Source organism: Gigantopelta aegis, chromosome 6 (assembly GCF_016097555.1).
Source record: "Gigantopelta aegis isolate Gae_Host chromosome 6, Gae_host_genome, whole genome shotgun sequence".
NCBI classification, from domain to species: Eukaryota; Metazoa; Mollusca; class Gastropoda; order Neomphalida; family Peltospiridae; genus Gigantopelta; species Gigantopelta aegis.
The window spans coordinates 95,247,567-95,266,355 of record NC_054704.1 but is presented as its reverse complement, the minus strand read 5'-3'; the positions used below and the strand labels follow the sequence as shown (position 1 = coordinate 95,266,355).

At 45.4% G+C, this 18,789-nt stretch overlaps 1 protein-coding gene across 1 annotated transcript in view; it reads right to left on the bottom strand.

Annotated features, from left to right (window-relative positions):
* Positions 1-17,941, bottom strand: part of LOC121374808 (zinc finger CCCH domain-containing protein 13-like) — a 76,647-nt gene extending 58,706 nt beyond the window's left edge. Inside the window, exons 1-3 of the mRNA XM_041501919.1 lie at positions 17,879-17,941; positions 17,491-17,597; positions 7,237-7,351 (exon numbers count right to left, since the gene is read on the bottom strand). Coding sequence (XP_041357853.1) covers positions 7,237-7,351; positions 17,491-17,597; positions 17,879-17,941 — 285 coding nt within the window. The remainder of the gene's footprint in view (positions 1-7,236; positions 7,352-17,490; positions 17,598-17,878) is intronic.
* Between the last annotated feature and the right edge of the window lie 848 nt (positions 17,942-18,789).

Genomic DNA, 18,789 nt, shown 5'->3' with positions numbered 1-18,789 from the left:
CAATGACTATATTATCTGCTTTACCACTGGGCTATGTCCCACCCCTAAACATATACCGATACACACGATGACTATATTATCTGCTTTACCACTGGGCTATGTCCCACCCCTAAACATATACCGATACACACGATGACTATATTATCTGCTTTACCACTGGGCTATGTCCCACCCCTAAACATATACCGATACACACGATGACTATATTATCTGCTTTACCACTGGGATATGTCCCACCCCTAAACATATACCGATACACACGATGACTATATTATCTGCTTTACCACTGGGCTATGTCCCACCCCTAAACATATACCGATACACACAATGACTATATTATCTGCTTTACCACTGGGATATGTCCCACCCCTAAACATATACCGATACACACGATGACTATATTATCTGCTTTACCACTGGGCTATGTCCCACCCCTAAACATATACCGATACACACAATGACTATATTATCTGCTTTACCACTGGGCTATGTCCCACCCCTAAACATATACCGATACACACGATGACTATATTATCTGCTTTACCACTGGGCTATGTCCCACCCCTAAACATATACCGATACACACAATGACTATATTTTCTGCTTTATCACTGTTTAAAAGAAAGAAAGAAGTGTTTTATTTAACGACGCACTCAACACATTTTATTTACGGTTATATGGCGTCAGACATATGGTTAAGGACCACACAGATTTGGAGAGGAAACCCGCTGTCACCACTACATGGGCTACTCTTCCGATTAGCAGCAAGGGATCTTTTATTTGCGCTTCCCACAGGCAGGATAGCACAAACCATGGCCTTTGTTGAACCAGTTATGGATCACTGGTCAGTGCAAGTGGTTTACACCTACCCATTGAGCCTTGCGGAACACTCACTCAGGGTTTGGAGTCGGTATCTGGATTAAAAATTCCATGCCTCGACTGGGATCCGAACCCAGTATCTACCAGCCTGTAGACCGATGGCCTGCCACGACGCCACCGAGGCCGGTTATCACTGTTTAAGTTGAACCAATCAATATTATCAGAAATCTTTTCTTTTGTCCCTCCTTACATTTTTATTAAAAAAAATTTATAAAATAAAATAAAATAAATCTTAACTAAACATACTAATTCTGAAAGTTCTACTGTATTTAGCAATTTCGATAAATAGCAAAGTTAAAACTCATTAAATTTTAGTTGTGTGGTACAAAATGGTGGGAATATTTTTCATAGAAAACCCCCCACTTTATTATAAATAATTAAATGGGAAAGTAAATGACAGATCTAGCTACAGTTTGTCCTGCTGAAAGACCTTGTGGTGAAAAACAATCGATGACAGTGATTATAATTGCTCCCCTAATTTTGATTATGGGGAGCCAGGCTTTGGGCCAGAAAATAATTTGAGGGTATGTAATAAACATAAAACAAATCATAAGTACCCTTATTAGGTAGTTATGGATTAGAAATATTTTCAAACTGGACACTGAATTTCATGTACTTTCACAAATTTTAAACACCAGTTGTCTTACTATATATATTTTTTAATTATTAAAATGTATCCATAAATGTTTAAGATTTTAGGGTCATTTAAGATATTACCATATTTCCCATGTTTATTAAGCATTAAATCTCTCTCCTTGAATTAGTTTCATGCGAGTGATGAAACACTTCGAATTCCATATGAACCACCCATCCATGACATACTCCCCTCCATCACTATGTACCCTCTCCCACCAAACAAAAGAGAAACAAATGGATGAAATTTCGACAAAAGTAAGAGTTGCAAGTTCTCTATATAATAAAGTTACAAAAATGCACTGAATTAACAAATCGAAGAAAACTCAAATGTTTTCTCTTTGATGAATGCTTAACATGACCTGTCTATTTTAGTTGGGGTTTTTTCATTTCAATTTATTTTTCATGCTTATATCCAATTAAGGTTCAATCACACTGACCTGGGCACACACCTCAGCTATCTGGGCTATCTGTCCAGGACAGAGGGTTAGTTGTTAATTGTTAGTGGTTAGTGAGAGAGAAGAGGGTGTAGTGGCCTTACACCTACCCACTGAGCCTTTAAGAACTCGCTCTGGGTTGGAGCTGGTACCGGGTTGCAAACCCTGTATCTACCAGCCTGTGGTCCGATGACTTAACCACGATGCCACCGAGGCTGAGCCTATTTTAGTACATTCCCCTCTGTCCCATTGGACAGGTCTGACAGTTTCAATTCACTAAGGTAGACAGGTCAGGTTATATACATATGAATATGAAAGAATTGTATTTTCTTTTAGAAATAAATATATTATCTGTGAAATATATATTTCTCAGAAGGTTTACAGTAGAATATGTTCGACTGTCTTGCAGCAGTGTATGAAAATAGTGTGAATGTCTATGTGGGGGAGATCACTGCAGCTTAACTCATTGACACGAAGCATTTCCAAGTATTCCACAACAGCCTATCTCTTTCATGCTATTAAGTGCAGTGTACGCACTACAATGACAGCACATGCTGCCCCACAAACATGGCTCATACATGTTATTTACTCGCAGACACTGGATCAATCCACGCCCGATTGATTCACTATTACAACTGATTGACTTGGAAACTGTGTCACTTGGTAACACGACACTATATACAGCGATTAATACAAAAGAACCATTTATGCATTAATTAATTTATCTTGAGAGAAACTATGTTTTTGTAATCATTTAATTACAACAGACTGTAATGGTATATACCACATATTCTAGATAATGGTGGTGATAACTATCTCAATGTTAGAACAAATAATACATCAGGTTTGTTTAAACACTGAGTACAATCACACAACATATGTAACATTATGAATTATATTTTCAAATTTAGCAAGTTTTTATCACAGATAACTCCCCAACCCCAAAACATATCTTGAAATAAACATTATTTCTGTAAACTATGATCAATGATACATGTAAAAGATTAAGATTATGTAATGTCTGTTTGCTATATGTAACATGTAAGGTAATGAACTCGGGGCCCCATCCCTGGCATCACCATAACACATTTCTCGGACAATAAAATATTTAAAAACAAAGAAAAAAAAGTCTTGCAAATGGTGGGATTTTTGTAAATAAGAAAGTCATTTTAACCATGCCAGGAGAAGTTAATTACTAAGAAGTCATTAAATGGATATTTTCACACAGTTGGCCTGGTAATAGGTCCTGGGACAGTTGTATTGGCCCTTGACCATGCCTGTATTTACTGCTGACATCTCAGGCTAATACAAGCCTTGGGCCAATACAACAGTGCTCTAATCTATAACAAGGCCAGTATGAAAACACCCATTTAATAACATACAATTATTGCAAATAGGACAACACATACCATGGCCTTTCATATACCAATCATGAATTAGCTCAGTCAGTTGAGCATTCTTCTGAAGTTTGTGGGTTAAAGTATCAAATACCCTCAGGGAACCTATTCTCCGATTTAAAGTATCAAATACCCTCAGGGAACCTATTCTCCGATTTAAAATATCAAATACCCTCAGGGAACCTATTCTCCGATTTAAAGTATCAAATACCCTCAGGGAACCTATTCTCCGATTTAAAGTATCAAATACCCTCAGGGAACCTATTCTCCGATTTAAAAAAAATAATTTTGCCATCCCAATCAGTGCCTCATGACAGGTATATCAAAGGCTATGGTATGTGCTGTCCTTTCTGTCTGAAAGTGTATATAAAAGAGCCCTTGCTGCTAATGGATATATGTAGTGGGTTTCCTTTAAGATACATGTAATATCTCAGAATTATCAAATGTTTAACATCCAATTGAATAAATAATGAATCAGTGAGTTCTAGTGGTGTCGTTAAAACACATTAAGTTTGAATTGATTTGCATTAATTAGTAAATATTTCATACTGGGGCATCACTAAAAAGTCATTAATCCATTCACTATTAATTAGTAAAATATGATATAATATGGTGTAGAGAGATAAATAAAAACCCATTTCAAATTGCCAGTCTTTTAAAAGTATTACCATTCCTACACTGCATTATTGCCCCCCCCCCCCCCCCCCCATATATTACCATGAATAATGTATCAAAGACCAGTAAGACGAACATGTCCATGTCCAATTATAACCGTTATCATTATAACTGGTAAAGAAATAAACACAGCTTGTGAGAATGGTCATATTGTGCAACCCCGTAGGTACCACAGCAAACAATCAAGTGCGACACAATCCCCAGCTTATGTTATGCCTCATTGGACGATCAACACATTTGCCCCGAGAAGGACAAACAATGGGTAATGTTGAACTGTACGGATTACAAGAACAACCACAATGGCTTGACCTACGGACAATTCTCCATGTAACCGCTACGCACACAATAATTACCAGTATAAATCTCGGTAAAAATCTCTGTCATGTTTGTGTAAAATTGGACAAACAATTTAAACAAACATTCATTGTAATAAGTCAAACATGTTGTCAAAGTCCTGACGCAAGTGATGTAATATCAATTTAGTCTGTTTGTGGGGGATGATCGAATTACAGAAGCCCTTTCACAGAAATTAATACTGACACTACATGTATATCTAGTACAAGATGTGAAACTCTGCCTTGCTTAGACATGCAGAGGTGGGATCTAGCTCAGTCAGTAGAGCGCTCACTTAAGGGTGTTTTGGTCAAAGGATCGATTCCCCTCAGTGGACCCATTCTCTGACTGCATATTTTTCATATTAACCAACACCCCATCACTGGTATATCAAAGGCCATGGTGTGTAATGTCTTGTCTGTGGGAAAGTGCATATAAAAGATCCCTTGCTATGAATGGAAAATGTACTGGGTTTCCTGAAGAATATATGCCAGATCTAGAATTACAAAATGTTTGATATCCAATAGCCAATGATTAATAAATCAATGTGCTCTAGTGGTGTCATTGATGAAAACAAACTTTATGTTTAGACATACTGGTAAATTAGGAAAGACCTCATAGCGAGAATCTGTTCTCATAAGAGGCCTGATATAGCTCAGTGCATGGTAGAACCTTCGCACGAGGTGCAATATGGGTTGGAAGACAGATTGTCATCAATGAACTCAGTGTCCCATCACATGAAAGGCTATGACATGTGCTGTCATGTCTATAGGAAAGTGCATATAAATGATCCCTTGTTGTTTTGTCATTAGAAGTACCCTATGTGGTGGCAGTGGTGTTTTTCCTCTGTCTCTATCTGTCTTCTCTCTCTATATCTATCTCTGTCTGTCTCTCTATGTCTCTATCTATCTGTCTGTCTCTGTCTGTCTATATATATCTATCTCTGTCTGTCTGAAGTCTGTCTGTCTGTATCTATCTACCGATCTCTCTCCTCTGTCTGTCTGTCTGTCTGTCTGTCTGTCTGTCTGTCTCTCTCTCTCTCTCTCTCTCTCTCTGTCTCTCTGTCTCTCTCTCTCTCTCTCTCTCTCTCTCTCTCTCTCTCTCTCTCTCTCTCTCTCTCTCTCTCTATATATATATATATATATATATATATACATACAGTCAAACTTTGATAACTCAATCTTGAAGGGGACAAGGAAATAGTTCGAGTTTCTGGGAGTTCGAGTTTTCGAAATTAATATATAAGAGTTCAAATTTGAAACTGCATTGCAGCTGGTTGCAGCATTGCAGCTGGTTTATTTCGCTTAATTTTGTAAGAAAGGTGCGCTTCGCTGCCTACCTCTGAACTCTAAAAAGTATGCATCCCCAGTTGAAAGGCAAATTAATATATCAGTCACTTCACCCCACACCACCCCATCTCATCCTACCCCACCCCAGCTGTTGGCATCTTCGACGCCTGTCATACATTCATTTTGCATATATTATAAAAGTAAGTAAATAAAACAAAAAGGATCACCCAGATGAATTTGAAATATATGCTTGGGCATATAGGCTACATGTATTTATTGACAGAAAACAAAAATGAAAAAAGAAGGAATTTACATACATATATAAATAACAAAAAGTAACGTTGACGTATTTTACAGATGTCAAAACATGGCGGAACGTAACTAACAAATAAAACACTGAATGCCGAATAACACTATAAGTACATTTCTTTTGCACAAAATTATTTATGCTTCGCACCTCTACTTTCTTTCTCCAATCTGGCCACCCACCCTCCATTTCTGAGCCTTACACAAGATTGTTCGATCTGTGGTGTATCCATTTTTAACATAACTAAATGACTGGTAATTGATAAACATTAACTAATACATAAATAGAAAATTAAAGTTTGACACGATTCATGCCTTTGAGAGCAAAAACAAACAGCGCTAACAATTATTACAAATGCTCTTTGAAGTTAACCAGACTCTGTCTGTAATTAAGTATTACGTAGCGAGGCTCTCCACCACGGACGAACACCGACTCTCAAACATAGGATCATGTCGTTCCGCTTAGTCGGCGATCTATTATTCTGTAATTACCACCCTAATCCTCGACAGCCAAGACCACCCGAGACAGGCGCGCTTCGCTTGCTTGACATAATTGACAATACATTCGTCTCTAAAATACTATCGGCAATGACATTTTGATCAATCCACACACGTCAAGTTTTAGAGGTGCATACTCTATTAAATCTTTACGACGGGACCAAAGAATTAGGTCGAGAGATCGAGGTTATCGAGTTTTCGAAGTTTGAGTTTTTGAAGGTCGTTATTACTAGTTTGTAAAGCAACTCGGCCAGGACTGTCGCTTCAGATCGAGAGATCTAAGTTTTCGAGAGATCGAAGGTGGAGTTATCGAAGTTTGACTGTATATATATCTGTCTGTCTCTTTCTGTCTGTCTCTCTATGTCTCCCTGTCTCTGTCTGTCTGTCTATATATATCTATCTCTATCTGTCTGTATCTATCTCTCTTACTCCTCTCTCTCTCTCTTACTCCCCTCTCTCTCTCTCTCTCTCTTCTCTCATGAAACAACATGAATATTTTACAGGGGTGGAAAAACAAAATAGGCTAATGTACACAGCAATGTGAATTATGTAGATATTACTTTCCTCTGGAAATTGCTAGAACAATTATTTGATTTGTGCATCACTCATACAAGTCTAGTTTTAGAAAACCCATTTTTCATTCATGCATTAAATTTAGAATGTCATTTACATAATCATGACAGGTTACACAAAATATTAACTGGGTTATCTGCATTTCTTTTTTCATAACCCATAAAACGTTTTCACCAATTTTCAGTTTCCTGTATTAAACAGTCACAGAACACTCACCCTAGTTAGACTGCGGCCACAACTTCTAAGGAACACGTAATCTTGAGGAGCAACTCCTTCCAGCTGTTGAACTATTTCCTCTCGTACATCCACCAGACGCATATCTGGAGGTACCCTGAAATCAAATACACATACAGCATGGTATATAATGAAACAAAAAAAACAGGTATATCAGTCATAAACAAACATTGTAATTGATTGATACAAGTTGGTAAAGGAAGGAATGTTTTATTTAACAAAGCGAAGACATTTTTAATTACAGTTATATGGTGTTGGCTATATGGTAAAGGACCACATAGATATTGAGTGAGGAAGCCTGCTGCACCACATAACGTGTTATTTTTTTCAATTAGCAGCAAGGGATCTTTTATATGAAGCATCCTACACACAGGCCTTTGTTACACCAGTTGTGGAGGTTGAGAAACAGTTCAATGGGCCCACCATCGGGGATCAATCCTAGACCGACCACACATCAGGCAAGTGCTTTATCACTGGGCTACATCCCACACCCTCCCCAATCGTAGACCGACCACACATCAGGCAAGTGCTTTATCACTGGGCTACATCCCACACCCTCCCCAATCCTAGACCGACCACACATCAGGCAAGTGCTTTATCACTGGGCTACATCCCACACCCTCCCCAATCCTAGACCTACCACACATCAGGCAAGTGCTTTATCACTGGGCTACATCCCACACCCTCCCCAATCGTAGACCGACCACACATCAGGCAAGTGCTTTATCACTGGGCTACATCCCACACCCTCCCCAATCCTAGACCGACCACACATCAGGCAAGTGCTTTATCACTGGGCTACATCCCACACCCTCCCCAATCGTAGACCGACCACACATCAGGCAAGTGCTTTATCACTGGGCTACATCCCACACCCTCCCCAATCCTAGACCGACCACACATCAGGCAAGTGCTTTATCACTGGGCTACATCCCACACCCTCCCCAATCCTAGACCGACCACACATCAGGCAAGTGCTTTATCACTGGGCTACATCCCACACCCTCCCCAATCGTAGAACGACCACACATCAGGCAAGTGCTTTATCACTGGGCTACATCCCACACCCTCCCCAATCCTAGACCGACCACACATCAGGCAAGTGCCTTATCACTGGGCTACATCCCACACCCTCCCCAATCCTAGACCGACCACACATCAGGCAAGTGCCTTATCACTGGGCTACATCCCACACCCTCCCCAATCCTAGACCGACCACACATCAGGCAAGTGCTTTATCACTGGGCTACATCCCACACCCTCCCCAATCGTAGACCGACCACACATCAGGCAAGTGCTTTATCACTGGGCTACATCCCACACCCTCCCCAATCCTAGACCGACCACACATCAGGCAAGTGCTTTATCACTGGGCTACATCCCACACCCTCCCCAATCCTAGATCGACCACACATCAGGCAAGTGCTTTATCACTGGGCTACATCCCACACCCTCCCCAATCCTAGACCGACCACACATCAGGCAAGTGCTTTATCACTGGGCTACATCCCACACCCTCCCCAATCCTAGACCGACCACACATCAGGCAAGTGCTTTATCACTGGGCTACATCCCACACCCTCCCCAATCCTAGACCGACCACACATCAGGCAAGTGCTTTATCACTGGGCTACATCCCACACCCTCCCCAATCCTAGACCGACCACACATCAGGCAAGTGCTTTATCACTGGGCTACATCCCACACCCTCCCCAATCCTAGACCGACCACACATCAGGCAAGTGCTTTATCACTGGGCTACATCCCACACCCTCCCCAATCGTAGACCGACCACACATCAGGCAAGTGCTTTATCACTGGGCTACATCCCACACCCTCCCCAATCGTAGACCGACCACACATCAGGCAAGTGCTTTATCACTGGGCTACATCCCACACCCTCCCCAATCCTAGACCGACCACACATCAGGCAAGTGCTTTATCACTGGGCTACATCCCACACCCTCCCCAATCCTAGACCCCCACACAAATCAGGTAAGTGCTGTTTATCACTGGGCTACATCCCACACCCTCCCCAATCGTAGACCGACCACACATCAGGCAAGTGCTTTATCACTGGGCTACATCCCACACCCTCCCCAATCTCTAGACCGACCATGTAGCTCCAGACCTTGCTGTTTAAGATGCGCTATCACTGCCTACCCCACACCCCCTCTCCAAAATGATAGACCGACCACACATCAGGCAAGTGCTTTATCACTGGGCTACATCCCACACCCTCCCCAATCCTAGACCGACCACACATCAGGCAAGTGCTTTATCACTGGGCTACATCACACCCTCCCCAATCCTAGACCGACTCCAGACCATGCAGGCAAGTGCTTTATCACTGGGCTACATCCCACACCCTCCCCAATCCTAGACCGACCACACATCAGGCAAGTGCTTTATCACTGGGCTACATCCCACACCCTCCCCAATCCTAGACCGACCACACATCAGGCAAGTGCTTTATCACTGGGCTACATCCCACACCCTCCCCAATCCTAGACCGACCACACATCAGGCAAGTGCTTTATCACTGGGCTACATCCCACACCCTCCCCAATCCTAGACCGACCACACATCAGGCAAGTGCTTTATCACTGGGCTACATCCCACACCCTCCCCAATCTCTAGACCGACCACACATCAGGCAAGTGCTTTATCACTGGGCTACATCACACCCTCCCCAATCAGACCGACCACACATCAGGCAAGTGCTTTATCACTGGGCTACATCCCACACCCTCCCCAATCACTAGACCGACCACACATCAGGCAAGTGCTTTATCACTGGGCTACATCCCACACCCTCCCCAATCCTAGACCGACCACACATCAGGCAAGTGCTTTATCACTGGGCTACATCCCACACCCTCCCCAATCCTAGACCGACCACACATCAGGCAAGTGCTTTATCACTGGGCTACATCCCACCCCTCTCCCCAATCCTAGACCGACCACACATCAGGCAAGTGCTTTATCACTGGGCTACATCCCACACCCTCCCCAATCCTAGACCGACCACACATCAGGCAAGTGCTTTATCACTGGGCTACATCCCACACCTCTCCCCAATCCTAGACCTCCACACATTGCTGTATCACTGGGCTACATCCCACACCCTCCCCAATCCTAGACCGACCACACATCAGGCAAGTGCTTTATCACTGGGCTACATCCCACACCCTCCCCAATCCTAGACCGACCACACATCAGGCAAGTGCTTTATCACTGGGCTACATCCCACACCCTCCCCAATCTAGACCGACCACACATCAGGCAAGTGCTTTATCACTGGGCTACATCCCACACCCTCCCCAATCCTAGACCGACCACACATCAGGCAAGTGCTTTATCACTGGGCTACATCCCACACCCTCCCCAATCTAGACCGACCACACATCAGGCAAGTGCTTTATCACTGGGCTACATCCCACACCCTCCCCAATCCTAGACCGACCACACATCAGGCAAGTGCTTTATCACTGGGCTACATCCCACACCCTCCCCAATCCTAGACCGACCACACATCAGGCAAGTGCTTTATCACTGGGCTACATCCCACACCCTCCCCAATCCTAGACCGACCACACATCAGGCAAGTGCTTTATCACTGGGCTACATCCCACACCCTCCCCAATCCTAGACCGACCACACATCAGGCAAGTGCTTTATCACTGGGCTACATCCCACACCCTCCCCAATCCTAGACCGACCACACATTGCAGGCAAGTGCTTTATCACTGGGCTACATCCCACCCCTCTCCCCAATCCTAGACCGACCACACATCAGGCAAGTGCTTTATCACTGGGCTACATCCCACACCCTCCCCAATCCTAGACCGACCACACATCAGGCAAGTGCTTTATCACTGGGCTACATCCCACACCCTCCCCAAAATCCTGTAGACCAGACCACACATTTAAGAAGTGCTTTATCACTGGGCTACCCACACCCTCCCCTCTCCTAAATGACCACACTCCAGACAAGTGCTTTATCACTGGGCTACATCCCACACCCTCCCCAATCCTAGACCGACCACACATCAGGCAAGTGCTTTATCACTGGGCTACATCCCACACATCCTCCCCAATCCTAGAATGATGTAGCTCCAGACATTGCTGTTTAAGATGAGCTATCACTGCCTACCCATCACTCCCCTCACATCAGGCAACCTTGCTGTGCTTTATCACTGGGCTACATCCCACACCCTCCCCAATCCTAGACCGACCACACATCAGGCAAGTGCTTTATCACTGGGCTACATCCCACACCCTCCCCAATCCTAGACCGACCACACATCAGGCAAGTGCTTTATCACTGGGCTACATCCCACACCCTCCCCAATCCTAGACCGACCACACATCAGGCAAGTGCTTTATCACTGGGCTACATCCCACACCCTCCCCAATCCTAGACCGACCACACATCAGGCAAGTGCTTTATCACTGGGCTACATCCCACCCCCTCCCCAATCCTAGACCGACCACACATCAGGCAAGTGCTTTATCACTGGGCTACATCCCACACCCTCCCCAATCCTAGACCGACCACACATCAGGCAAGTGCTTTATCACTGGGCTACATCCCACACCCTCCCCAATCCTAGACCGACCACACATCAGGCAAGTGCTTTATCACTGGGCTACATCCCACACCCTCCCCAATCTAGACCGACCACACATCAGGCAAGTGCTTTATCACTGGGCTACATCCCACACCCTCCCCAATCCTAGACCCCACTCATAAAATGATGTAGGCTCCAGACCTTGCTGTTTCCTAGATGAGCTATCACTGGGCTACATCCCACCCCCTCCCCAATCCTAGACCGACCACACATCAGGCAAGTGCTTTATCACTGGGCTACATCCCACACCCTCCCCAATCCTAGACCGACCACACATCAGGCAAGTGCTTTATCACTGGGCTACATCCCACACCCTCCCCAATCCTAGACCGACCACACATCAGGCAAGTGCTTTATCACTGGGCTACATCCCACACCCTCCCCAATCCTAGACCTCCACACATCAGGCAAGTGCTTTATCACTGGGCTACATCCCACACCCTCCCCAATCCTAGACCGACCACACATCAGGCAAGTGCTTTATCACTGGGCTACATCCCACACCCTCCCCAATCCTGTAGCTCCAGACATCAGGCAAGTGCTTTATCACTGGGCTACCCCACACCCTCCCCAATCCTAGACCGACCACACATCAGACCTTGCTTTATCACTGGGCTACATCCCACACCCTCCCCAATCCTAGACCGACCACACATCAGGCAAGTGCTTTATCACTGGGCTACATCCCACACCCTCCCCAATCCTAGACCGACCACACATCAGGCAAGTGCTTATCACTGGGCTACATCCCACACCCTCCCCAATCCTAGACCGACCACACATCAGGCAAGTGCTTTATCACTGGGCTACATCCCACACCCTCCCCAATCCTAGACCGACCACACATCAGGCAAGTGCTTTATCACTGGGCTACATCCCACACCCTCCCCAATCCTAGACCGACCACACATCAGGCAAGTGCTTTATCACTGGGCTACATCCCACACCCTCCCCAATCCTAGACCGACCACACATCAGGCAAGTGCTTTATCACTGGGCTACATCCCACACCCTCCCCAATCCTAGACCGACCACACATCAGGCAAGTGCTTTATCACTGGGCTACATCCCACACCCTCCCCAATCCTAGACCGACCACACATCAGGCAAGTGCTTTATCACTGGGCTACATCCCACACCCTCCCCAATCCTAGACCGACCACACATCAGGCAAGTGCCTTATCACTGGGCTACATCCCACACCCTCCCCAATCCTAGACCGACCACACATCAGGCAAGTGCTTTATCACTGGGCTACATCCCACACCCTCCCCAATCCTAGACCGACCACACATCAGGCAAGTGCTTTATCACTGGGCTACATCCCACACCCTCCCCAATCCTAGACCGACCACACATCAGGCAAGTGCTTTATCACTGGGCTACATCCCACACCCTCCCCAATCCTAGACCGACCACACATCAGGCAAGTGCTTTATCACTGGGCTACATCCCACACCCTCCCCAATCCTAGACCGACCACACATCAGGCAAGTGCTTTATCACTGGGCTACATCCCACACCCTCCCCAATCCTAGACCGACCACACATCAGGCAAGTGCTGAGCTATCACTGGGCTACATCCCACCCCTCTCCCCAATCCTAGACCGACCACACATCAGGCAAGTGCTTATCACTGGGCTACATCCCACACCCTCCCCAATCCTAGACCGACCACACATCAGGCAAGTGCTTTATCACTGGGCTACATCCCACACCCTCCCCAATCCTAGACCGACCACACATCAGGCAAGTGCTTTATCACTGGGCTACATCCCACACCCTCCCCAATCCTAGACCGACCACACATCAGGCAAGTGCTTTATCACTGGGCTACATCCCACACCCTCCCCAATCCTAGACCGACCACACATCAGGCAAGTGCTTTATCACTGGGCTACATCCCACACCCTCCCCAATCCTAGACCGACCACACATCAGGCAAGTGCTTTATCACTGGGCTACATCCCACACCCTCCCCAATCCTAGACCGACCACACATCAGGCAAGTGCTTTATCACTGGGCTACATCCCACACCCTCCCCAATCCTAGACCGACCACACATCAGGCAAGTGCTTTATCACTGGGCTACATCCCACACCCTCCCCAATCCTAGACCGACCACACATCAGGCAAGTGCTTTATCACTGGGCTACATCCCACACCCTCCCCAATCCTAGACCGACCACACATCAGGCAAGTGCTTTATCACTGGGCTACATCCCACACCCTCCCCAATCCTAGACCGACCACACATCAGGCAAGTGCTTTATCAGGCTGGGCTACATCCCACACCCTCCCCAATCCTAGACCGACCACACATCAGGCAAGTGCTTTATCACTGGGCTACATCCCACACCCCTCCCCAATCCTAGACCTCCACACATCAGGCAAGTGCTTTATCACTGGGCTACATCCCACACCCTCCCCAATCCTAGACCGACCACACATCAGGCAAGTGCTTTATCACTGGGCTACATCCCACACCCTCCCCAATCCTAGACCGACCACACATCAGGCAAGTGCTTTATCACTGGGCTACATCCCACACCCTCCCCAATCCTAGACCGACCACACATCAGGCAAGTGCTTTATCACTGGGCTACATCCCACACCCTCCCCAATCCTAGACCGACCACACATCAGGCAAGTGCTTTATCACTGGGCTACATCCCACACCCTCCCCAATCCTAGACCGACCACACATCAGGCAAGTGCTTTATCACTGGGCTACATCCCACACCCTCCCCAATCCTAGACCGACCACACATCAGGCAAGTGCTTTATCACTGGGCTACATCCCACACCCTCCCCAATCCTAGACCGACCACACATCAGGCAAGTGCTTTATCACTGGGCTACATCCCACACCCTCCCCAATCCTAGACCGACCACACATCAGGCAAGTGCTTTATCACTGGGCTACATCCCACACCCTCCCCAATCCTAGACCGACCACACATCAGGCAAGTGCTTTATCACTGGGCTACATCCCACACCCTCCCCAATCCTAGACCGACCACACATCAGGCAAGTGCTTTATCACTGGGCTACATCCCACACCCTCCCCAATCCTAGACCGACCACACATCAGGCAAGTGCTTTATCACTGGGCTACATCCCACACCCTCCCCAATCCTAGACCGACCACACATCAGGCAAGTGCTTTATCACTGGGCTACATCCCACACCCTCCCCAATCCTAGACCGACCACACATCAGGCAAGTGCTTTATCACTGGGCTACATCCCACACCCTCCCCAATCCTAGACCGACCACACATCAGGCAAGTGCTTTATCACTGGGCTACATCCCACACCCTCCCCAATCCTAGACCGACCACACACAGGCAAGTGCAGGCAAGTGCAAGTGCTTTATCACTGGGCTACATCCCACACCCTCCCCAATCCTAGACCGACCACACATCAGGCAAGTGCTTTATCACTGGGCTACATCCCACACCCTCCCCAATCCTAGACCGACCACACATCAGGCAAGTGCTTTATCACTGGGCTACATCCCACACCCTCCCCAATCCTAGACCGACCACACATCAGGCAAGTGCCTTATCACTGGGCTACATCCCACACCCTCCCCAATCCTAGACCGACCACACATCAGGCAAGTGCTTTATCACTGGGCTACATCCCACACCCTCCCCAATCCTAGACCGACCACACATCAGGCAAGTGCCTTATCACTGGGCTACATCCCACACCCTCCCCAATCCTAGACCGACCACACATCAGGCAAGTGCTTTATCACTGGGCTACATCCCACACCCTCCCCAATCCTAGACCGACCACACATCAGGCAAGTGCTTTATCACTGGGCTACATCCCACACCCTCCCCAATCCTAGACCGACCACACATCAGGCAAGTGCTTTATCACTGGGCTACATCCCACACCCTCCCCAATCCTAGACCGACCACACATCAGGCAAGTGCTTTATCACTGGGCTACATCCCACACCCTCCCCAATCCTAGACCGACCACACATCAGGCAAGTGCTTTATCACTGGGCTACATCCCACACCCTCCCCAATCCTAGACCGACCACACATCAGGCAAGTGCTTTATCACTGGGCTACATCCCACACCCTCCCCAATCCTAGACCGACCACACATCAGGCAAGTGCTTTATCACTGGGCTACATCCCACACCCTCCCCAATCCTAGACCGACCACACACCAGGCAAGTGCCTTATCACTGGGCTACATCCCACACCCTCCCCAATCCTAGACCGACCACACATCAGGCAAGTGCTTTATCACTGGGCTACATCCCACACCCTCCCCAATCCTAGACCGACCACACATCAGGCAAGTGCCTTATCACTGGGCTACATCCCACACCCTCCCCAATCCTAGACCGACCACACACCAGGCAAGTGCCTTATCACTGGGCTACATCCCACACCCTCCCCAATCCTAGACCTACCACACACCAGGCAAGTGCTTTATCACTGGGCTACATCCCACACCCTCCCCAATCCTAGACCGACCACACATCAGGCAAGTGCTTTATCACTGGGCTACATCCCACACCCTCCCCAATCCTAGACCGACCACACATCAGGCAAGTGCCTTATCACTGGGCTACATCCCACACCCTCCCCAATCCTAGACCGACCACACACCAGGCAAGTGCCTTATCACTGGGCTACATCCCACACCCTCCCCAATCCTAGACCGACCACACACCAGGCAAGTGCTTTATCACTGGGCTACATCCCACACCCTCCCCAATCCTAGACCTACCACACATCAGGCAAGTGCTTTATCACTGGGCTACATCCCACACCCTCCCCAATCGTAGACCGACCACACATCAGGCAAGTGCTTTATCACTGGGCTACATCCCACACCCTCCCCAATCCTAGACCGACCACACATCAGGCAAGTGCTTTATCACTGGCTACATCCCACACCCTCCCCCTTCCCCTTCCCGAAACATGTTTGTCATGAAAGTTATGATATTTACCAAATAAGAAATGTTTTCACAGTATTGATAATTTAATTATTTAATATTTCACTTGCCCATGGGCAAGTTAGTTCCTGTAGATTAATTGCCCAACCGTCAAATTCCACTTAACCCAGATAGCAGATAAGTGTATTTTTTAACCCTTGCTTGGAAGGCTGTGGCATGTTATATCCCCGTCTAAGAAAAGTTCATATAAAAAATCCCTTGCTGTTTTATCATTAGGTGTAGCCTATGTGGTGGCAGCAGGTTTCCTCTCTACTGACTAAATATTGAAACAACTATATGTGATACACCAAACAGCTGTAGATGAAAAACGTGATGAGTGTTCATTAACCAAATATTCCTTTCAATTCTATTTTTACTTGAGATATGTGGTAAGCAAGTAGTTTTAGTGTTTTTAAACATGAAATACATATATCCACTAGAACAATCAACATGCTTGTCATGTCACAGCCATTGGAACCTTAACTCACAATTTAAAAAATCAATTCATTAAAGAAAAAAAGATTTTTTTAAAAAGCAGAACAAATGTTATCCCTACTATATAATAATTCTGTAACCACACTATAGTACTTCAACAAATAACATCCAAGACTAAGAAACAATTGTGTCTACCTGATGATACCAAGAGAAACGGTCTCCGTGACCGACTGGTTGAGCAAATTGTTGAATCGTTCCCTCCATATATCCACAGGAACCACGTACACATGGAGATCGGACAACTGAAAAACAGATATATTATATTTATACTAAATTTCAAAAGAAAAATAATCCCTGTATAGATGATTATAACAACCATATACCTACAAATATTCTCCAACACTAAATGTGGTAAAATGATGATCAATATTTTTCTGATATTCCCTGATTTCATCGATTTAAATGTTGCTTAAATAATGTTCATTCTTTACATACCCCTCCATTTCCCTCATTACCCAACACATATATCCACTGTATAATATAAATTTAAAAAAATTTAAAATAAAAAGTAAAAACTGGATACCTTTTGAAGATAAGAATTGGACCTTTCTAAAATCAACTGATCCTGCGATTTCTTTGCCGCCATATTTCAACTAATCTATACTAGCTGTGTGTTGTCACTTTACTATCACATCAACCAGATCTATATGCATCAACAATTTCTCTCTAACAATGCCATTTTAATATTTAACAAGTTGAACACAACTGTTTATATATTTGGTCCTACTGTTGTTGACATGGTAACCATGTACATAACAGATACTAATATTTTAAGTGCATGACAGAATTATGATCAATGTTACAATCTGTCGTGAATGGTCAAAAAAAAAAAATCATTGCATTATGTAAATTGTAAGCCTTCTTGTTTGCTGTTTTCGGGTGTGTTTTTTTCTTTCCTTTTTCATTTCCTCCGATGTAAAGAATCAATAAAATCTTTATTCTCTACAGCAACAATAAGATTCCAGGATGGTGCATCCTGTAAAATTACAGTATACGAGGAACATACATAAAAATGCAATCATCATTTATCGATTACAAGAACATCACTGTGGTTTTGCTTTCTTCTGATGTGAATCCCTCCCTAACAGATTGCACTTCAATTGACAACACAAGATACCCGAGTCACTAATGTATTGGAAGCACTACACAGGTTACTGAACTGAAATAAGTTTTGTTTTCATAGCAATGATATATAATTATACAAAAACAATAAAAACAATATACTTTTGTATTTACACATTTATTCATTCAGGGATTTTCAGAAAAAGTAACAGCATTGACATATCTAATGTTGGTGACACACCAAACACCCAAAGCGTATTGATGCGCTTGAATACAGATACTTCCAGTTGTTGCTACACCAAATTTCGGGAACCCATTCCAGTTCTGTTCGGTTCTATTTGTGACATCACGTCGTACGAAAGCAATACAGGC